Genomic DNA, 23,643 nt, shown 5'->3' on the forward strand with positions numbered 1-23,643 from the left:
GCAGTATAATGGCAACCCACCGTACCCAATAGGGTGGTCCATGAGGAGAACCAGCACCTGCCTCCTTCCTCCTCTTCAGTTTAAGTTTCCTACCATAGTTGTTTACTGTCGTAGCAACTCTCCAAGACATTATTGCTTATTTTCAGATCGATTTTATTCCATTGCCCAACCACAAATTGGTTTTCCACAATGATACCCATGATTTGTGCAAATGGCACCTGAGCCAGGTATGATGTTAGCACTGCACCAAACCTAACAAAGGCCATTTCTAAAATCATTCACTACTCCCAACCCAGGCCAAACCCTATTTGCACTTTACCACTTTTCTTTATGCTCACTGTTCTCACCCTGAAGCTTCCACTTACCGTACAGTCCATCATTTCTCTCCCTGCATGCTATCTCCAGCTCCGCACCTCAGCTGTGCTGTAGTGTCTGCAAGAGTCCTGTTACAGTGCTCTAGTCCTCTTCATGTGTTTGCATGGGAATAAATCAAGCATGGTCATTGTGCCTCCTAGGCAAGATACAAAAATTTGTGATGTGCCCTCACCACCACTTAAGTCAGTTTCTGTATTAAAACATTTCATATTCTAAGCTTGGTAAATAAAATAAGATTTCCCTTACATGACACTGGCCAAGCAGGAGGCATCATCCAGGTAAAAGGAAAAAAAATCAAAACACTTAGGGTATGTGTACACGCTGCGGTTTTTACTGTGGATCCGCAGCGGATTTGACGCTGCGGATCCGCAGCAGTTTTCCATGCGGTGTACAGTACCATGTTACCGTATGGAAAACCAAAACCGCTGTGCCCACATTGCAGAAAAAGCCGCGCGGAATTGCTGCGGAAAAAAAGGACCATGTCACTTCTTTCTGCGGATTGCACAGCGGTTTTCAACATGCACCAATAGGAAAGTGCTGTTGAAAACCCGCAGAAGAAACCGCAGGAAAATCCGCAGTGAAAACCACAGCGGTTTTGCACTGCGGATTTTCCAATTCCGCAGAGGAAAAATCCGCAGCGTTTGCACGGGGCCTTACCCCTCCAGAAAAAGTTACTCCTTTCTGCACATCTTGACCTAGTAGCACATGAAGGACTGTTGACATACTAACATTTAAAGGATGAGACCACCACTGCGCCTGTCAATTGCCAAACCAACTCATCAACCAAATCATGTCACTGCAGAGTCTCCTTCATATTTTGTAGCCATAACTGCTGGCATCCTTATGAAGATGCCCTGGGGACCACTTTTTTAGTCCCAGGCTATGCCTTCATAAAGGCCTGTTTGCACATATACAATTAATAAGGGAGACAACCATGCATGTCTTAAGTTCATTTATTACAAAATCTTTACACCAGTATAACCCACGTTTGGTGTCCTTATAACCGTCACATGTACTATGAATATATGCCTATTGTAGGTCAGAAGTGACTGAATTCTAATTCTGCCATATTTGAGACTCCGTGTTATGACGAGCCGTTACTTGCTACACTGCCTCAGCTTTGCATCTGCTTGCTTGAGGGAAATCCACGTATTCAGAGTACAGGAGCGCAGCTTAGACCAAACCAGATGATCTTTCAGGCCAAATATTTGTGCTGCAAACTGAGCGGCCGCCTCTGGAGACAACACGGTAGAACAGCCCAGCCCTGTGAGGAGACAGGAGGACATGGTCACTGCTCAGACACGTACAATGATACCACCATGATCCTGAGGATTTACTTACCGCTGGGCATTCGCAGAGATGACCAGACGTCCTGGGCCCCCCAGTCAGCAGTGAGCGGTGGGCAGTTAATAACAGGATACGCTGTATTTCCAGAGAGGACAGGACCCAAACCATTACTTCTACCAGCAACCGCAACAAACACTGTGGGAATGCCATCTCCTAGGAGAAATACGAGATCATGCAGTGGGCAAGTGTCATATTGGGGCACCTACACTTGGTACTTGGGCAACATTTAAGTTTTATGCATTACAGGCAACTAGTTTACTCATAACTATAAAAGGTCCTGCTGGTCACATCTAATGCTTTAAGTACAGAGACTGACTCTGGAGAATTATGGCCTCATACAAGGCCCTATTTGCTTCCAGAGAAGCAGTTTAGGGGACGAATACCTAAAGAATGGGACTTCCTGTTAGCTCTTGCACAGCCTCAGAAGCATGTTACGGCTTTATTTAAGCTACGAGGAAGAAAGGACGATGGCAGCGGAAAGCAAGTTTTCCCCTATGCCCCCTTTAAATCCCTTACTTGCCCATTTATCCATTATGCTTTTGGGGGTTCAAGGACCTTCGTATAATCAAAACTTAAATTCTCATTGAATAACTCCTTCAGGCAGCATTGGTAGAAGTCATATGAAAGACCAGCAAAGTTTAATAAGCCTTAACGTTTGATAGCTGCTTCCAATACCCCCATATTTGAAAAAAAAAAAAAAAAAATTAAAAAAAATTTGACAATTGGTTAAAATTTCCAATTGTCAGACAGAACAGCAAAAGCAAACCTTTTGATCTGCAGAGTTGGTGGAGACCACTTAAGATCTTACCTTCATACTCTGCCTTTATTCTCAGCGTCTCATCAGGTCCTTTGTGAGCAGACGTCACCCTCAGTTCACACGGGATGCCATAATTTGCACAGGATTTCTTAATCTTTTCACAGTGCGCTAGGTCAGAAATTGACCCCATCAACACAACAACCCGTCCTTGGCCATCACTAGTCAGCAGCAGCTGAGGAAAGACAACGCGAGATACAGATCGATGTAGTTACTGAGAAGAGCACAGAACAGACCATTGTTACAGTTACAACTCTGGCAAGGTTTCAGGAAACATTTTAGATTTTCCTTGACAGATATTTTTGTGCATAAAGATGAAAGCGGTACATAAAGTTACCCCCAGGAGACAAACTTTTTGCCAGCAAAGCAAACAAAAGCGGGATTTCTGAATGCAAGAAGTACACAGCAACACCAGCAGTTATAGGGGAGAGGAACCACAACATTACCTCCACTTTGTCTGCAACCCACTCAAAGTTTCTTTTGACCATCTGCATGGCCTCTGGGGTAATCTCCTTCAGATCGCGGTAAGTCTGGGGAGGAAACCCACGACACAAGTTAGTTATTAACATTCCTTCTGCCAACTCTTACCATTATGAATGTTGGAAGTCAGGTGAATACCTGTTTATCCTTCTGCTGGGTCTTATCACCCGAGGGCCACAGACGCCACGAGTCATTATCAATCACATCAGCCAGGACAATTTCTTTTTTGGTCACATCCACACCAAACTCAATCTAAGTTTAGAAATTCAGATATCAGCATTTTATTAACGTTAAAGGTGCTAACCGCGAGACCTAGAAACATCCTAACCTTCATGTCCACTAAGGTGCAGTCTTGTGTGGACCATGTTTTTTCCAGAATTTCAAAGATGGCCGCTGTGGAATGGTTCATAATGTCCACCTCCGCCTGGCCAATCACAAGGCCAGCACAGTTTAGTTTGGCTGCAATCAGCTGCTCTTCAGACCATTGAGGGTCATTATTGGCATCATCCTAAAAATATATATATTTTTTATTTTCAATTCTAGGCAATGCAGAAATATTGCACCTGTACATGCAGTTTTCTGAAGACTAAATGGAAGTACAGGACGGAAGCCCCTAAAACACAAACCTTGAAAAACATCTCCACTTTAGGGGGATAAAATTTATATCCTTCCGGTACCCCAGGATTTCTCTTCAGGAAGGAGCCAGTGGCTATTCTCCTGCACACCCACTCTATAGGGATCATCTCACAGTGAGTGGCAATGAAGCCAGTCGCACTGCACTTCTTCACGAATGCTGTCTTTATACCTGAGGGGGGAAATAATTCATCCATCATAATATTCGTTAGATGCAAGAACAATTATTGAAGATAAAAACATGCCTGCCCCACCACCACGAGTGATGCCTGCCGCCTACAGTGCCTTGCGAAAGTATCTGGCCCCCTTGAACTTTTCCCACATATCACACTTTAAACAAAGATACCAAATGTACATTTTTGGTCAAGAATCAACAACAAGGGGAACAATTGTGAAGTTGAACGAAATTTATTGGTCATTTAAAAATTTTTGGGAAATTCAAAAACTGAATAGTGGGACGTGCAATATTATTCGGCCCCTTTACTTTCAGTGCAGCAAACTCACTCCAGAAGTTCATTGTGGATCTCTGAATGATCCAATGTTGTCCTAAATGCCTAATGATGATAAATATAATCCACCTGTGTGTAATCAAGTCTCCATATAAATGCACCTGCTCTGTGATAGTCTCAGGGTTCTGTTTGAAGCACAGAGAACATCATGAAGACCAAGGAACACAACAGGCAGGTCCGTGATACTGATGTGGAGAAGTTTAAAGCCGGATTTGGATACAAAATGATTTCCAAAACTGTAAACATCCCAAGAAGCAATGTGCAAGCGATCATATTGAAAAGGAAGGAGTATCATACCACTGCAAATCTACTAAGACCCAGCCGTCCCCCTAAACTTTCATCTCAAACGAAGAGAAGACTGATCAGAGATGCAGCCTAGAGGCCCATGATCACTCTGGATGAACTGGAGAGATCTACAGCTGAGGTGGGACAGTCTGTCCATAGGACAACAGTCATACACTGCACAAATCTGGCCTTTATGGAAGAGTGGCAAGAAGAAAGCCATTTCTCAAAGATATCCATAAAAATATTTTGTTTAAAGTTTGCAACAAGCCACCTGGGAGACACACCAAACATGTAGAAGGTGCTCTGCTCAGATGAAACAAACAAAAAAAACCCTAACTTTTTGGCAACAATGCCAAATGATATGTTTGGCGTTAAGGCAACAGAGCTCATCACCCTGAACACACCATTCCCACTGTCAAACATGGTGGTGGCAGCATCATGGTTTGGGCCTGCTTTTCTTCAGCAGGGACAGGGAACATGGCTAAAATTGATGGGAAGATGGATGGAGCCAAATACAGAACCATTCTTGAAGATAACCTGTTGGAGTCTGCAAAAGACCTGAGACTGGAACGGAGATTTGTCTTCCAACAAGACAATGATCCCAAACAAAGAAAATTCTACAATGGAATGGTTCACAAATAAACGTATCCAGGTGTTAGAATGGCCAAGACAAAGTCCAGACCTCAATCCAATCGAGAATCTGTGGAAAGAGCTGAAAACTGCTGTTCACAAACGATCTCCATCAAACCTCACTGAGCTCGAGCTGTTTGCCGAGGAAGAATGGGCAAGAATTTCAGTCTCTTGATGTACAAAACTGATAGAGACATACCCCAAGCGACTTGCAGCTGTAATCGCAACAAAAGATGGCGCAACAAAGTATTAAGTTAATTAAAGGGTCCGAATAATATTGCAAGCCCCACTTTTCAGTTTTTGAATTTCCACAAAAATGTACAATAACCAATACATTTTGTTCAACTTCACAATTGTGTTCCACTTGTTGATTCTTTACCAAAAATTTACATTTAGTCCCCTCTATAAGTTGTAAAGCGCTGCGGAATATGTTGGCGCTATATAAATAAAAATTAATTATTATTATATTATTTAGTATCTTTATGTTTGAAGCATGATATGTGGGAAAAGGTTGAAAAGTTCCAGGGGGGCGAATACTTTTGCAAGGCACTGTGTGTGCCAGCTACACCCACATATCATGTAAGGTAAATCCTAGGTCTGACAACAAGAAAACCAAGATTAATTTACAAGGTCCACAGGTTTATAGCGTGTAGTGATCCCTGTAGTGGCCATTAAACCACCAGTCATTCAGGCCGTGTACATCCAAGGAGAAAAGGTGATTGGCGCACATTGGCCATATAGATATGGCAGCCATCTCCACATCAGCAGTGTGCAATACATGGAGAAGGAATGCGACCATTCACAATGGCAGCTCCACATATTGCAGATGTAGCCATGTTTGGAGTCCACACTGAATTCAATGAGGTGCTAGTGACAGGAGTGGGCTCCCAAAATATTGTAGAAATATTCACTGCACACTCAGGTCACGCAAAAGTTTAGAAATTATTCTGGTGGCACACACAATTGGAGATATACACAGCCTCTTGGTTGCAACACGTCGATACATAGAACACAGTGGATTACATGAAAACAGATGGGAAAAAAAAAAAAGTATTACAAACAAGTTGTAAGTATAGAATATAGGAAATGGTATATACATAGATCCAAGGTCAATGTATGGTGCGTAGGTGACAGGTTTCATAACATGGGGGTTGTAGATACACATTAGAAAGGTCAAATAGGAAGTCACAGTGACATGACCTCCTGGAAGGGTTACAAGAACTTTACAAAACAAGGGTTTGAGAAAATCGTGTTAGCACATGTCTAAGAGAGGATACGTACACCAGCAACATCTCCAATTGTGTGTACCACCAGAAGTTCTACATGAATTGAGTGTGCAGAGAATATTTCTACAGTCCATAGTGTAGAGGTCTTATTGCACACAGGAGTGCTGCTCTTCCACGCTTTATACTGTACGAACACTTGCACCAGTCCACAGTTTGCATTTCTCTACTGCAGAGCCGAACTCTCTCATGCCACATCCAACTTACATTTTTGCATTTCCTCTTTTTCCTCCCCTTGTTCCAGAGACATAACTTATTTTTCTGTCCACATTGATGAAAGACACCACAGTGTACTAGAAAAATGGGGATATTAGACAATAAAACCTCTTCCACCACCTGTCACCGTTATTGTTAGCCCACTTAGGGGACTTGAAGCCATGATCGTCTGATTGCTGGTGCTATATCCAGCAATGCAACAGAAATCAGTCTGCTTTGAAGCCACAGGCAGGGTTTTAGAGCTCCATAAGGACAGGAACAGAGGGTTTGATGACCCCCGGCTGTCATGATAACCCACGATCACATCACTGGCTCACCAATGGGCTGAGGTAACGACATGCATGTATGCTGGCAAGTGTTAAATACATCTACCAATCTCTGACAGTATCTGTTAATCACAGGCTCCACTCACGATTGTTAGCAGCAAGTCCTAGCTGCAATACACAGCCATCGCCTGCTGGGTATGGGGTGGGCTCGCTGCGGGAGCCCGCGCCATACTCCTGCTGTACATGCACGGTGGAAGTCATGATGTGCTTAAAGGGAATCTGTCAGCAAGCTTTTGCAATGTAATCGGAGGACATCATTTTTTTTTTTTTTTTTTTGGGGGGGGGGGGTTGTTTGAAAAAAAAAAAAAAAAAAACTCAGTGTGTCACTTGTCCTGTGCTGTTTGCTTAGTGAAGGTTTTATCACTAGGACATAATCATTGCAGGGACTAGCTGCCTCATGCCAAGCAGTCCGATCACACCCCCTCCTGTGATAAGCAGCTCACTGCTCATAGATAATTAGTTAAGGCGGAGGGCACACCATCATTGATAACTGATAGCGATACAATAGAGATGGGGTACGACACCTAGTCTGGATAGCAATCATGAACATCAAGAGAAGGAAGGCAAAACTAAGAAACGGTGTGCAAGAATCTGATCAATTCCCAGATATAGCAAACCTGGTGAAAGAGGGAAAGCCAGGGATCTGAACAAATGCCCCAAGATTGCAATGGGAAAGAAAGAGTGAATATACAACCTGATATAGGAGAGTGCAGAGAGGCTTAACAGCCTGTTGGATGCGGTCATGATTAGTGTTGAGCATTCCGATACTGCAAGTATCGGGTATCGGCCGATATTTGCTGTATCGGAATTTCCGATACCGAGATCCGATACTTTTGTGGTATCGGGTATCGCAACAACATTAATGTAATAATGTGTAAAATAAAGAATTAAAATAAAAAATATTGCTATACTCACCTCTCCGACGCAGCCTGGACCTCAGCGAGGGAACCGGCAGCGTTGTTTGTTTAAAATTCGCGCTTTTACTTGGTTACGTGAAGTCCCGGCTTGTGATTGGTCAGGGCGGCCATGTTGCCGGGACGCGGACCAATCACAAGCCGGGACTTCACGTAACCAAGTAAAAGCGCGAATTTTAAACAAACAACGCTGCCGGTTCCCTCGCTGAGGTCCAGGCTGCGTCGGACAGGTGAGTATAGCGATATTTTTTATTTTAATTCTTTATTTTACACATTAATATGGTTCCCAGGGCCTGGAGGAGAGTTTCCTCTCCTTCAGACCCTGGGAACCATCAGACCCTGGGAACCATCAGGAATACCGTCCGATACTTGAGTCCCATTGACTTGTATTGGTATCGGGTATCGGTATCGGATTGGATCCGATACTTTGCCGGTATCGGCCGATACTTTCCGATACCGATACTTTCAAGTATCGGACGGTATCGCTCAACACTAGTCATGATGCCAGCTCAGTTCCTTGCATACATAGTTGATGGATGTACCGGATTTTGGGTTCATTGTGTTTATCTGAATATATACGCTCTTTCGGTTATTGCACACTCATCGGTATGCCTTATTGATATTTTGCTTATATAACCTGAGTGAACCTTTATGAGATATGTAACTGTTGCTGTTATATTGCATTTTGGATGTATTGTGGCCTGCCATTAGCACGTGTTTTCTATTATTCATGTATGCACATTATTATTAATTATTATTTACATTGGTTCTTGGATCAACTATGATCCGGTTTTAACATGTGCACTTTATGGTGGATTTCCATTTATATTGGCCCATATGGCTCCATGTTTTTTCTAAATGTTTAATATTTTTTGTCTGAGGTGTTAATAAAGGTTATTATTCTACTATGTGGATGTGCACACCATTAGTTTAGCCCTCCTTCTCTTGATGTTCACTGTGCATAGATAAGAATGAGCGAGCACAAAAATGCTCGGGTGCTCGTTGTTCGGGCAGAGCAAATTGGAATGCATAGAGCCCAATGTAAGTCTATGGGAAACTCCAGCATTTTTTATGTCATTAGACAACACCCCTCATTACAGAGATGCACATCCCCTGATTTACTTAATTGGTAATTGGCTCTCAAGCCTGAACAGCTTGGAGTAGGACAACATGTATAATAAGTATCATGTGATCAAAATACAACTTGCCTAATAATTCTGCACACAGTGTACATGTGACATCATGGGACACTCAGTAAATAGACTACAGGCTGTGTGCCTAGCCTTTGCTGGTGTGATTTCATAGGGGGACCCTATATCAATTTTTCCTATGGTTCCCCTGTAAAATAGCCAGGGGGTGGAGCCGCATATTCATTACTGTAATGAGTGGTACCATGTGACCGCTCAATACAGGAAGAAGCTGTCAGCGCCCGGAGAACCAGGGACCGCGCCAAGAGCAAGTGAGTATAACGGGGACATATTCACCTGTCCCACCGTCGGCGCCGCTCCATCTTCCGAGTCCTCTGCAGTGACGCTCAGGTCAGAGGGCGCGATTAGTGTGCGCGCCGCCCTCTGTCTGAACAGTCAGTGCAGAGGACGGGGAAGACAGCGGCGCCGACGGTGGAACGGGAAAGGCGAGTATAGCAAGTGCCGGGGGCCTGAGCGACGAGAGGCGAGTATGTCATTTTTTTTAATCCCAGCAACAGCATATGGGGCAAATATCTCTATGGAGCATCTTATGGGGCCATAATCAGCATTTGTGCAGCATTATATGGGGCATATTTTAATATGGAGCATCTTAGGGGGCCCATCATGAACTTTATGGAGCATTATATGGGGCTCCTGATTCAATATGGATGTTCAAAAACACTTAACCTACTGATGTCTCTATTTTTACTTTTATTGGTATCTATTTTTATTTTTGACATTTACCGGTAGCTGCTGCATTTCCCACCCTAGGCTTATACTCGAATCATTAATTTTTCCCAGTTTTTTGTGGCGAAATTTTGGGTCTCTGCTTATACTCAAGTATATACGGTATATATAATACCAGAGGTTTAGTAGTGAACAGTTGTCAGCCAGATACCCTCATTAATAAAACTGTACATAAAGAGTTGGAGTATATGTATGTAAATTTTTTTTTGCAGTGAGCACAGGTGCCAGCAGATGATACTACTCTCCCATCAGCGGCACCTGAGGTCACTTATCAGTGACACCACACATAGCCCGATGGGAGCAGTAGTCTCATCAGGTCAAGCCTGCTTCATAGCTGAGGGTCACAGTCAGCTGCGGAACCACGCTGACATCTGCCAGCATGATCCCGCAGCGCTGAGAAAGACCGAAACGGCGGTAGTGTTACCACACACAGCATGTGACGAACATGGCGGAGCCAGGTCTGAAATGTTCCTGATGACGCTGTGCTGCCAGCCCATCACTGTAATGACAGCCAACATTGCTGTAGCATTAGTGTGTGGCAGACAATCCCTGCATGCTCAATGGCTCTCTAAAGAGCAGCAAACATGAAGGGCGGGGACCCGAGCTCCAGCGAAGCAACCTCCAATACTCGGCGAGCTCCAAGCATCAAATAGCGGCGAGCATGCTTGCTTATCACTATTCATAGTGAATGTATACAGAGAGCCTGGTGCGGCCAGGGGCAACTTTCTCACCTCCGCTTTATCCTACATCTAAGAACTGTCATAAATGCTGGAATCAGGGTCTCTGCCACTACATTATGCTGCCATCAGCAGATGCAGCAGAAATTGTGTGTCAGATTCCCTTTAAAGGCAAGCTACAGATATCACAATAACCCTCTATGTCTACCAAAGATCCTCAGATACCAGTACTGCGATAAACACAGAGTACCATTTCCTCCATTCAAAGATGAGGGAAACACAAACACCAGCATAAACCTTCTGTACGGGATCTTACCAGCTTCTTGCAGCAGTTTGAATATGCAGCTGGTGGTCTTGTTGGAGATGGATGCTTTCCCCTCCATGTGGTCCTTCCTGGCTGCATTGCCCGCTGTGATCTGGTCCTTGGACTGCATGAAGACACAGCCGAGGTGATCCAGGAGCTCATACACCTCTTTAGTTTTACCTTCATTCAGCTTCTTGCCGAGTCTCAGCTCTTAACGGGAGAAAAAGAGACAGGAAATCACTTCATGTAAGCAACGGATGGCGATTATAGGAGAGACCACACTAGAGGAGTCTATACCACGTACATGGGAAGCAGACATCAGGTCATGTGAGGGGTCGGCAAGGAGTAACGGCTCACATAGAGGAGCCAACAACTGGGAAACAAGTGCAGAAATGCTTGTTCCTCAATCACCTAAACTGGATTGCTAATCAGGGGAGACGTTTAGGTTTATAAATATTGATATCATTGTTATTGGGGGGGCACATGGACCTGTGTAATCAGGGAATGTGCGGCTGATACAATACTGGGCACAGAATGATTAGTCTGTAAACAGGCCAGTAAGGGTACTGTCACACTCTGCAACTTTCCAACGATCACGACCAGCGATACGACCTGGCCGTGATCGTTGGAAAGTCGTTGTGTGGTCGCTGGGGAGCTGTCACACAGACAGCTCTCCAGCGACCAACGATGCCGAGGTCCCCGGGTAACCAGGGTAAACATCGGGTTACTAAGCGCAGGGCCGCGCTTAGTAACCCGATGTTTACCCTGGTTACCATCGTAAAAGTAAAAAAAACACAAACAGTACATACTCACATTCCGGTGTCCGTCAGGTCCCTTGCAGTCTGCTTCCCGCTCTGACTGAGTGCCGCCGTAAAGTGAAATGCCCCTGCGCTTAGTAACCCAATGTTTACCCTGGTTACAAGCAAACGCATCGTTGGATCGGTGTCACACACAGCGATATCGTATGGATATCGCTGGAACGTCACGGACCGTACCGTCGTAGCGACAAAAGTGCCACTGTGAGACGGTACCCTAAGTGTCAGTTGGTATCTAATCAGCATGGATCCGACCCACGGAAGAGACACTATGCTGAGCCCAGACAGCCGCATTACATGGTCTGTACAAGGACAGGCTGGGTGACACTGCTGTACTGCCCTCTATATACAGACCATGAAATGCAGCTGTCTGAACCCAGACTAAAAAGGTATGCTCACACTAGGTGTTTATGCTAATTTTTAGCTGCTTTTTACAATACCAGCAAAGTCTATGAGATTTCAAAAATCTCATGCACACATTGTTTTTTGTCATCAGAATTTTGTGCTTTGAAGCTTTTTTTTGAGAAAGCATGTCACTTTTCATCATTTTTCACCCTTCATCATTGACTTGAATGGATGGGGAAAAAAAACGCTGCAAATAAGCAGGTTGACTTTTTTGCAGCATATTTGCTGCAGAAAAGTCAAGGACAGCCGGATGTGATGTCACACTTCTCTGCTACCTCTAGATGGCAGGCTGCATGATGCGTCCATACTGCCCATCATCCCGAAGAGCTGACCCGAACCCCATTCACTTTAATGGGGGCCCGACAATACAGTGTTTGACACGCTGTTATATGCATGACAGAGCAGCAAACACCGCTTCTGATTGGCGGGGAAATTATCTCCGCCGGTCAGAGAGCCACGGTTCCCACGCTGTCAGAAGACAGAGGGGGCGCTCAGATGTGATCGGAGGTGTAAACTCACCTCCGATCACTGGTATCAGCTGATGGGACTACTGCTCCCATCATCTGACACCTACAGCCGTTAACAGCGAAAGCAGGAGCGGCGGATGGGAGTATTCATCTGCCACTCCTGCGCTACAAAAAAAAAAAAGTGGGGTTCCCCCCCAATTTTTTTTTTTTTTTATTATTATAACCAGCCAGACAAAACTCACAACCCTCAGTATCAGCAAGGTTGATCAACACAAAATAGGGGGAAAGGGGACCACGGTCCAGAGTTCACTGCAGTTGAGGCTTAGGCTGTGCACCCACATTACTTTATGCCTTTCTGCCCCAGTAGAAACGCTTAAAAACCACATTCCCATGCAATCCTATGGGATTCCGCAGTTGCTGTGCCCATGCTGCGGATTTTCCCGCTGTAGAATCGCATAGCAGTAAAATCCGCAGCATGTTTATAATTTCTGCGGAATCGCAGCGATTCCGCAGCCATAGGATTCCATTGAAACGCTCACATTACGTATGGTTGGCATAGCCACATGCGTAAAGTGAGCGCTTCATATGCGGATGGTACCCGGGTCTGGAGGAGACTCTCCTCCAGGCTCTTGGGAACCATATTTCTGTAAGGAAAAAAAAATAAAATTAATATAATATATGGATATACTTACCTTCTGATGGCCCCGGAGTCCTTCCGCCTCGCAGCGCTGCACACGGCGGCTTCCGTTCCCAGGGATGCATTACGCGAAGGACCCGAGATGACGTCACGCGACTGACGTCACAAAGGTCCTTCGTGCAAACTATCCCTGGGAACAGAATGTATCGGGAGCGCCGCTGAGGAGATCAGGGGCCATCGGAAGTGAGAATAACCATTTTTTTTTTTTTTTTTAACATTCTAGCTTTTACTATTGATGCTGCATAGGCAGCATCAATAGTAAAACGTTGGTCAGACTTGTTAAGCACTATGCTGGACAAGTGTGACCAACCTGTCAATCACTGTTCCAAGCAATGCTTCAAATCGCTTGGAAAGCGCAAGCATTTTGCAAGCTAAAAACGTTTGCAAACGCTTGTGTTTTGCGAGAAAACGCATTTGAATTGCACATGCGTTTTACCCGCGGCAGGGAGTTGCGGAAATGCTGCAGACACTTCTGCAGCATTTCCACAACGTGGGCACATGGCCTGAGAGGAAGTGCAGCTTCAGTGACGTCACCGCTAGTCACTGAAGCTGCTCATTCAACAGTGGTTTTCAGCCGGGACAGTCACATCTTAGGACCGTCCAGGTTGAAAACTGTATATCCCCCAGATATGGATTACTGCATGGGACACAATGATGGACAGGTATGGTATATTGTTGGTTTTTTTTTTATTTTACTTTCATTACAGGAGATCGAGGGCTTTGCAGAAATTAGGTGTGGTTGTTAAGTATGGTTTAATTAATAATAACAAAGGAGCCTGTGTGTTTCTGTCAATTAAAGGACTTTATTCTGGCCGTGTCTTTATTTACCATATAACTATAGGATTAGTACTGGATAGGTGTCTTATTGACGCCTCTCTTATTACTAACCCCAGGGCTTGATGTCACCCCACGGGGACATCAACTCAAACCCCCCCAACTATTACCCCACTTGCCACCGCTACAGGCAAGTGGAAAGAGAGAGGTTAAGTGCCAGAATTTTCTGGGGCGTCTGAGAGCTGATGTTTTTAGCTGGGGGTCCCCCATTTTAATAGCCAGTAAAGGCCAAGTATACAGCTGTGAGCTGGTATTAATAGCCTGGGAAGCTCCATGGGTATTACCCCCTTCCCAGGTTGTAAACATCTGCCCTCAGTCGCTGGCTTTCCCTCTGCTGTTTTGAAAATTGTGCAGGAGTCCACGCCATTTTTCCCCAAAAAATAATCTTTAATTAAATACATGTACAGTAAGCTGCACATACTGTACCAATTGTATTTGTCACTGACATCTATTTATCTACCTATTCTGTATGTAATCCATCTCTTCTATCTTGTCGGCTCCTGCTGTCATTTTACACTATAGCGGGTGCTGAATTACTGGCTTTTCTTCTATTCTAACTTGTCAGTGTGATTATTCTGTAGCGGCACTTGAATTGCTGGCTTTTCAAAGGAGGTACGGTTCTACAGGAAGTAGGTTTTTTCTTCTGGGGGCACTCAACTTTATTAGCATGCACAAAGACCCATGTAACCTAAAATTTAAAAAAAATAAAAAACACAGCAAAAACAGAGTGTGAACATACCCTAAGGCTGTGTGCACACGTTGCAGATGTTGATGCGTTACCATAGCATTTTTGGACGTGCAGAATGGCATCAAATATGCAGTGTAGTGCACAAGCAATGTTAGTCAATGGGAAATTGACAATTGGTGCGCACATGCTGTGGAAAAAAAATAAAAAGCGCGGATTCGCAGAGTTTTATTTTCTACAGCATTTCAATTCTTTTTGCGGATCTGCAGCGTTTCTGCACCTATTGACTACCATTGTCAGGAAAATCCGCAGGTTTAAAAAGATCTGCTGTGGAGTTGGGTGTGAGAAACGCTGCAGATAGGGAGGAGGAAGAGTGTGGGATTGTGTGTGTGCGCGTGCGCGCGCAGGAATCATCCGATGGGACTACTAGACCCATCCGGCTATGCCTGCTACAGTGATAGCTAGCCAGATGATGGGACAGTAGTAGTCCCATCAGCTGGATTCTGCGTAAATAAAAAAAACAAAACCCACAACACACACCTAGTCCCTGAAGCCCTCGATCACCTGTAAAAAAATAAACCAACAGTATACTCCCAGATCCGATGTAATCCATTTAATAACAAGTGTCCCATGACGCTCTCCTGTGGAGAGCTGTCACATCAGGAGATGTGACCGCTCTCCAGGGGCTCTGGTGATACAGTGCAGAGGATTACCTACCATCATTGTATCCCTCTGCCAAGTTCATACTGTCACTTGCGGCAAAGGTGCGTTGGAAAATTCTCATGCAGCAGTGCCGTAAAGTGAGAGCATTAACTCATTGAACCCTCAGTGATAACACTGCAGGAGCCATAGTCTCCTGTCACTGGAGGCCTGTAGAGCCTCAGACAGCACACTGACCCATAGGAGGTTTATAGTCCCATACACACTTCAGTTTTAATAACAGGCCATGAGACACCGCAGGTCCTATTCCATCAGTTTTGTGCATCAGACTCTGCGGATGAGAGGGTGTGCTGGAGTCAGAGCACATGCCTCTTAACCCCTTCCCGACCTTTGACGCCACGTAGGCGTCATGAAAGTCGGTGCCAATCCGACCCATGACGCCTATGTGGCGTCATGGAATGATCGCGTCCCTGCAGATCGGGTGAAAGAGTTAACTCCTATTTCACCCGATCTGCAGGGAGAGGGGGAGTTGTACTTCAGCCCAGGGGGGGGTGGCTTTGCCCCCACGTGGCTACGATCGCTCTGATTGGCTGTTGCACTTTCAACAGCCAATCAGAGCAATTTGCAATATTTCACCTATGAAAATGGTGAAATATTGCAATCCAGCCATGGCCGATGCTGCAATAGCATCTGCCATGGCTGGAAATCATGTTCTGCCGCCCCCGATCTCCTCCCCAGTCCTCCGTTCTGTCCGGTACCCCCCTCCGTCCCCCTGTCCGCTCCCCCGTGCTCCTGTCCGCTCCCCCCGTCCTCCGATCCCCCCCCCCCCCCCGTGCTCCGATCCACCCCCCCACCACCCCCTCATACTTACCGAGCCTCCCGAAGTCGGTCCGTCTTCTCCCTGGGCGCCGCCATCTTCCAAAATGGCGGGCGCATGCGCAGTGCGCCTGCCGAATCTGCCGATTCATTACAAAGTACATTTTGATCGCTGTGGTAGGTTCTATCACAGCGATCAAAATAAAAAAATAATAAATAACCCCCCCCCCCCTTTATCACCCCCATAGGTAGGGACAATAATAAAATAAAGAAAAAATATTTTTTTTCTCTTTTTCCACTAGGGTTAGGGTTAGAACTAGGGTTAGAACTAGGGGTAGGGTTAGGGTTATGGCATGTGCACACAGTGCGGATTTGGCCGCAGATCCGTAGCGGATTGGCCGCGGATCCGCAGCGGATTGGCCGCTGCGAATTCGTAGCAGTTTTCCATCAGGTTTACAGTACCATGTACACCTATGGAAAACCAAATCCGCTGTGCCCATGGTGCGGAAAATTCCGTGCAGAAACGCTGCGTTGTATTTTCCGCAGCATGTCAATTCTTTGTGAGGATTCCGCAGCGTTTTACACCTGTTCCTCAATAGGAATCCGCAGGTGAAATCCGCACAAAAAAACACTGGAAATCTGCTGTAAATCCGCAGGTAAAACGCAGTGCCTTTTACCTGCAGATTTTTCAAAAATCGTGCGGAAAAATCTCACACGAATCCGCAACGTGGGCACATAGCCTTAGGGTTAGGGTTGGAATTAGGGTTAGGGTTGGAATTAGGGCTAGGGTTTGAAATAGGGTTAAGATTAGGCTTGTGGTTAGGGTTAGGGGTGTGTTGGGGTTACAGTTGTGGTTAGGGTTGGGATTAGGGCTACGGTTGGGATTAGGGTTAGGATTAGGGTTGGAATTAGGGTTACGGGTGTGTTGCGGTTAGGGTTGTGGTTAGGGGTGTGTTGTGGTTAGGGTTGTGATTAGGGTTATGGCTACAGTTGGGATTAGGATTAGGGGTGTGTTGGGGTTAGTGTTGAAGTTAGAATTGAGGGGTTTCCACTGTTTAGGCACATCAGGGGTCTCCAAACGCAACATGGCGCCACCACTGATTCCAGCCAATCTTGCATTCAAAAAGTCAAATGGTGCTCCCTCCCTTCCAAGCCCCGACGTGCGCCCAAACAGTGGTTTACCCCCACATTTGGGGTACCAGCGTACTCAGGACAAACTGGGCAACAACTGTTGGGGTCCAATTTCTCCTGTTACCCTTGCAAAAATAAAAAATTACTTGCTAAAACATAATTTTTGAGGAAAGAACAATTATATTTTATTTTCACGGCTCTGCGTTATAAACTTCTGTGAAGCACTTGGGGGTTGAAAGTGCTCACCACACATCTAGATAAGTTCCTTCGGGGGTCTAGTTTCCAAAATGGGGTCACTTGTGGGGTGTTTCTACTGTTTAGGCACATCAGGGGCTCTGCAAATGCAATGTGACGCCCGCAGACCATTCCATCAAAGTCTGCATTTCAAATGTCACTACTTCCCTTCCGAGCCCTGACGTGCGCCCAAACAGTGGTTTACCCCCACATATGGGGTATCAGCATACTCACAACAAACTGGGCAACAAATATTGGGGTCCAAATTCTCCTGTTACCCTTGTGAAAATAAAAAATTGCTTGCTAAAACATCTTTTTTGAGGAAAGAAAAATGATTTTTTATTTTCACGGCTCTGCGTTGTAAACTTCTGTGAAGCACTTGGGGGTTGAACGTGCTCACCACACATCTAGATAAGTTCCTTGGGGGTCTAGTTTCCAAAATGGAGTCAATTGTGGGGAGTTCCTACTGTTTAGGCACATCAGGGGCTCTGCAAACGCAACCTGATGCCCGCAGAGCATTCCATCAAAGTCTGCATTTCAAAACGTCACTACTTCCCTTCCGAACCCCGACGTGTGCCAAAACAGTGGTTTACCCCCACATATGGGGTATCAGCGTACTCAGCAGAAACTGGACAACAACTTTTGGGGTCCAATTTCTCCTGTTACTCTTGCAAAAATAAAAAAATTCTGGGCTAAAAAATATTTTTGAGGAAAGGAAACACATTTTTTATTTTCACGGCTCTGCGTTATAAACTTCTGTGAAGCACTTGGGGGTTCAAAGTGCTCACCACACATCTAGATTAGTTCCTTGGGAGGTCTAGTTTCCAAAATGGGGTCACTTGTGCGGGAGCTCCAATGTTTAGGCACACAGGGGCTCTCCAAACGCGACATGGTGTCCGCTAATGATTGGAGCTAATTTTCCATTCAAAAAGCCAAATGGCGTGCCTTCCCTTCCGAGCCCTGCCGTGCGCCCAAACAGTGGTTTACCCCCACATATGGGGTATCACCGTACTCAGGACAAACTGGACAACAAAATTTGGGGTCCAATTTCTCCTATTACCCTTGGGAAAATAAAAAATTCTGGGCTAAAAATCATTTTTGAGGAAAGAAAAATTATTTTTTTATTTTCACGGCTCTGCGTTATAAACTTCTGTGAAGCACCTGGGGGTTATAAGTGCTCACTATGCATCTAGATTAGTTCCTTGGGGGGTCTAGTTTCCAAAATGGGGTCACTTGTAGGGGAGCTCCAATGTTTAGGCACACAGGGGCTCTCCAAACGCGACATGGTGTCCGCTAACGATTGGAGCTAATTTTCCATTCAAAAAGTCAAATGGCACGCCTCCCCTTCCGAGCCTTGCACCCAAAAAGTGGTTTACCCCCACATATGAGGTATCGGCATACTCAGGAGAAATTGCCCAACAAATTTTAGGATCCATTTTATCCTGTTGCCCATGTGAAAATGAAAGAATTGAGGCTAAAAGAAATTTTGTGTGAAAAAAAAGTACTTTTTCATTTTTACGGATCAATTTGTGAAGCACCTGGGGGTTTAAAGTGCTCACTATGCTTCTAGATAAGTTCCTTGGGGGGTCTAGTTTCCAAAATGGGGTCACTTGTGGGGGAGCTCCAATGTTTAGGCACACGGGGGCTCTCCAAACGTGACATGGTGTCCGCTAAAGATTGGAGCCAATTTTTCATTCAAAAAGTCAAATGGCGCTCCTTCCCTTCCGAGCCCTGCGCCCAAACAGTGGTTTACCCCCACATATGAGGTATCAGCGTACTCAGGACAAATTGGACAACAACGTCCGTGGTCCAGTTTCTCCTTTTACCGCTGGGAAAATAAAAAAAATTGTTGCTAAAAGATCATTTTTGTGACTAAAAAGTTAAATGTTCATTTTTTACTTCCATGTTGCTTCTGCTGCTGTGAAACACCTGAAGGGTTAATAAACTTCTTGAATGTGGTTTTGAGCACCTTGAGGGGTGCAGTTTTTAGAATGGTGTCACTTTTGGGTATTTTCAGCCATATAGAACCCTCAAAATGACTTCAAATGTGAGGTGGTCCCTAAAAAAAATGGTTTTGTAAATTTTGTTGTAAAAATGAGAAATCACTGGTCAAATTTTAACCCTTATAACTTCCTAGCAAAAAAAAAAATTGTTTCCAAAATTGTGCTGATGTAAAGTAGACATGTGGGAAACGTTATTTATTAACTATTTTGTGTCACATAACTCTCTGGTTTAACAGAATAAAAATTCAAAATGTGAAAATTGCGAAATTTTCAAATTTTTTGCCAAATTTCCGTTTTTTTCACAAATAAACTCAGAAATTATCGACCTAAATTTACCACCATCATGAAGCCCAATATGTCACGAAAAAACAATCTCAGAATCGCTAGGATCCGTTGAAGCGTTCATGAGTTATTACCTCATAATTGGACACTGGTCAGAATTGCAAAAAACGGCAAGGTCATTAAGGCCAAAATAAGCTGGGTCATGAAGGGGTTAATGAACCCAGGGGGTCTCACACCAGTCAAGGCCTGCCATTCGATCTGTGGGGAGGAACGTCTCAACTTGTCATGACTTACACGAGATGTGGCATCCTGAGCCAGCTGCTCCCATTTTGCCAGAGCTCAGCAAAAAAATGGTGTGAAGACACCAAAAGATGCAAGATTCTTACAACTGCGTACTTTTTTTTTTTTTTAAACTGTTCAATTCCAAAGAGTCAGACACCCCAAACAGGGACATGTCCCTCCGATGGTAACCCCCTCACAGATGTGGGGGGCAGGGCTGTATATTTATACATGAGATTGCAATGGTGCAGTGACCAGGACACCACAGACCCCTTTAAGAACAGCACATGGACCAGAAGCCAAAGCCTAATCCTTTCAAGGGGACAACAGGGGCCACATTCTACAGCTTTCTATCCAGTCAGAAGCCCCCAATACCATCCTTTATAAGGGAACCGGACACTAATTTAGTGTCCCAGACACAGACACCTTTCTCTGCATTTCACAAGATACTACATTGGGTCCTGACTCCCGGTAACCCCAGCACACCATGTGATTTGGTCTGCACTGTATGTGAAGTGAGGCTGGTCGGTGCGATGGCGTCCACCGGCTCTTCTAGATGTGGATGAGGTGTCATCCACATACCTGAATTACCTCTCACATCTGTGTAGTAGCATCGCCGGCGTACTCCCACTGTGGGCATTGAGGTCCTGCGCAGCCGGCGATGCTACTGCACAGGTGTGAGACTGCAGGAGGACGTCCATCAGACCAGACCGGCCTCATGGAAATACAGCACGGGACCAAATCACATGATATTGCTGAGGTGAGCGGGGGAGGGGAGTCAGGAGACAGTATTTATAAGTGAGATGCAGAAAAGGTGGTGGCGATTACTAGGAGACTAAGGAACTGGGGACAGGTTAAAGGGAACCTGTCACCCCGTTTTTTTTCAGTATGAGATAAAAATACCGGTAAATAGGGCCTGAGCTGTGCATTACAATAATGTATTTTTTGTCCCCTGATTCGTTCGCATCTCGGCTTCAGGAAAATGGCCGCCCGGATCTCCATCTGCGCACGCGCGGCATCCCGCGGCCATTTTCCTGAAGCCCCGGGAACCAGAGCACTCCATCTGCGCACGCGCGGCCTCAGGAAGATGGCCGCCACCACTGATAAACCGGTGAATAGCACAGCTCGCGCTTTTTCTGCAGCTGCGCAGTGCATTTGGCTGTTGCGCATGCGAGAACCACTACGCCAACGCCAGAAAGATAAGCAAGAGGTGGGGAAGAAACAGCGATGTCACCACGCCCATTTGACCAGACCAGCGTGATTGACAGGCGAAACGGTGACTTTTGTAAGGTATTTCAGCAGCAAAGGTGGGGAATCGGGGGACAAAAAATACACTATTGTCCAGCACAGCTCAGGCCCTATTTAACGGTATTTTTATCTCATACTGAAAAAACGGGGTGACCGGTTCCCTTTAACCTCTTGTATGCCGGTGTCCTGGCTCCTCACCCCAGGAGGGCAGTGCCCACTATTCTCTGGTCACATGGCCCTGGTCACATGACAGGAGGGGACCCCGGCACTCACCTCCGCTGGATTCCATCTTCCTGATTTTATGCCTAAATATAAAAAGAGACAATAATTACACAGCTGTTAGTACCGGGATGCAGCAGCAGGGAATACTGGGACTTGTAGTTCTTTACGCTGTGCAGCAGGTCACTTTCCTACATAGGCCCAGCGCTTAGGATTACTGCCAGTTCCCAGAACGATGGAAGCGGCGGCCATGCGGGAAGAGAAGCACATGGCGACGTGAGTGTAACCATTACCTAGCCGTGAAGAGAAGCAGCGAGAAAACCCAGCACAGGAGAGGACGGCGCCGCCGCACACACTGACTGAGAGCGGGAGACCGCGCCAATAAGGAGGACGCCTCTGTGCCCGCCCACCTATACCGCCGACCAATCACACACAGCGACAAAACACTGATTCGGATATCACCGGAGAGTATTCCCACCGTCACCACTAGGGGCGGAGCAACATCTGTGAGTGGCACAGGTGCAGCCCCCCGTCCTCTCCAGTCCTCACAGGGATCCATGTGCAGCCCCTCGGTCGTCTCCTCACACGGCTCCATGGAGCAGCCCCTCATTTTAGGGTTGTGGCTAAATCGCAGTCGGCTAAAGGCCCAGGTCCTTCTGTGCACTGGGATTTAGCTTTCTCACACAGAGTCGGCTATTTCCCAGTCGGCAGAGGGACCAGGTCATTTAGTGACTTGGATTTCGCCTGCTCTATATAAGAATGCTAAATCCCAGTAGATAGAAGGACCCTCATTGTATATAGATATATATGAATCCTGTCATGTGATTTTTTGCAGTAATATTGAGCCGCAGACTAGATATGACATCTGATTACACATTTATTTATATGTGACAATTATACACACGAATTTTCCCCTTAATCCCAGTGTGTACAATATTCTGCGCCAATCTCATCCGCGTCCCGTTTTATTTACTGGTGATCATTTTTGTAGATCACACAACCACAGATTTTTTCCATGCATGCACCTAGGAGTGTTTTATCCCTCGGGCAATTTTCCGTTTTTTTTTTTCCTTCCCATAACTTATTTATTTTTCCATCCACATCGCCGTTGTGAATTTTTTTTATTTTGGCGGGACGTTCTTATTGATACCATTTTGGCGCGGATACCATGTTTTGATCACCTCTTATTTCATTTTATTACAATGTTGTGGCGACCAAAAAAAAGTAATTATGGCATTTCTAGTTTTTTTCTCGTTATGCCGTTTGCTGATCAGATTATTTTACATTTTGTTTGGTCAGACCTTTCTGATCACGTCAATTCCAAATTTATTTTTTTTAAATGGAGCAAAAGTGATATTTTTTTTTCTGATATTTTTATGATATATGATGTAACTGCATCATGCGTTGTGAAGGGGTTAATACTATAATTATTGGCCAAATGGACCAGGTCCTTCTGCCGACTTGGATTTAGCCTGCTCTCTGTGAGAAAGCTAAATCCAAGTGGGATAAAGGACCAGGTCCCTGTGAGTGGTTTAATACCAGACTTAGTAAGCTAAAACACCAGGTCCTTCTGCCCACTTAGATTTAGCTTGCTGTATATAACAAAGTCTAGTGGGCATTGCAGTCCACCAGTGATTCACCAATCTGATGCACTGTAATGATCCCACTGGTTCACTGTCGGACATCCGTACTGTAGTGCTGATGTGTCACGCTGGGGGCAGTCCGGCAATCCAACCTACTACAATGTTTCCGCCAGGTTATGCGTATTGCCGGTCACTGTGCTTCTTGAGTTCACCTCCAGTGACAGTTGACAGCTCAGAGGGTCTGTGATAACCGCAAACTGTAATCTCCAGTGACCTCAGAGGTGGCGGCTTCCATGCCCCCCTTAGTGTGTGTACGGCGGATACAGGGAGGGGTCACGTTTTATGATGTCACTGTGGCTTCTGTATGTATTGGAGCAGGGGATCGTCTTGGGACCTTGATGATGATGATAAATGGGTGAAAGAGGGTGTCTGTTTTTATATTTTAATTACATGTTTTTAATCTGTGTTTCTTTATTTTTACTTACAGTGTTAGTGAACTGGGTGTTTCATAGACACCTCTCTATTACTAACCCTGGGCTTGATGTCAACTGTGATTTT

The 23,643-nt window shown here is 45.3% G+C and overlaps 1 protein-coding gene across 3 annotated transcripts; it reads right to left on the bottom strand.

The window, feature by feature from the left end:
* Positions 1–1,312: 1,312 nt before the first annotated feature.
* On the bottom strand, positions 1,313–23,260 carry PAICS (phosphoribosylaminoimidazole carboxylase and phosphoribosylaminoimidazolesuccinocarboxamide synthase). 3 transcript variants are annotated; one of them, XM_077279722.1, is made up of 10 exons: positions 23,242–23,260; positions 21,557–21,588; positions 10,740–10,937; positions 3,643–3,821; positions 3,345–3,524; positions 3,155–3,268; positions 2,983–3,066; positions 2,531–2,711; positions 1,717–1,875; positions 1,313–1,639 (listed from the first exon to the last, which is right to left on the bottom strand). In XM_077279722.1, exons 2-10 carry the CDS (start codon positions 21,570–21,572, stop codon positions 1,473–1,475), a joined length of 1,278 nt encoding a protein of 425 aa, XP_077135837.1. In that variant the 5' UTR covers positions 21,573–21,588; positions 23,242–23,260; the 3' UTR covers positions 1,313–1,472. The 3 variants fall into 3 exon arrangements, with proteins under 3 accessions (XP_077135837.1, XP_077135836.1, XP_077135838.1); XM_077279721.1 differs by lacking the exon at positions 23,242–23,260 and adding an exon at positions 21,796–21,916; XM_077279723.1 differs by lacking the exon at positions 23,242–23,260 and adding an exon at positions 21,673–21,809.
* Between the last annotated feature and the right edge of the window lie 383 nt (positions 23,261–23,643).

The sequence above is a fragment of the Ranitomeya variabilis genome, chromosome 1, assembly GCF_051348905.1.
Source record: "Ranitomeya variabilis isolate aRanVar5 chromosome 1, aRanVar5.hap1, whole genome shotgun sequence".
In the NCBI taxonomy this organism is placed as follows: Eukaryota; Metazoa; Chordata; class Amphibia; order Anura; family Dendrobatidae; genus Ranitomeya; species Ranitomeya variabilis.

Excerpts from the sequence above, each read along its gene's own strand:
- PAICS (XM_077279722.1), bottom strand. Across the intron at positions 3,067-3,154 it reads CCCAGCAGAAGGATAAACAG|ACTTACCGCGATCTGAAGGA; the intron begins GTATTCACCTGA and ends TTTCCTCCCCAG. Across the intron at positions 2,712-2,982 it reads GGGTTGCAGACAAAGTGGAG|CTGCTGCTGACTAGTGATGG; the intron begins GTAATGTTGTGG and ends GTCTTTCCTCAG.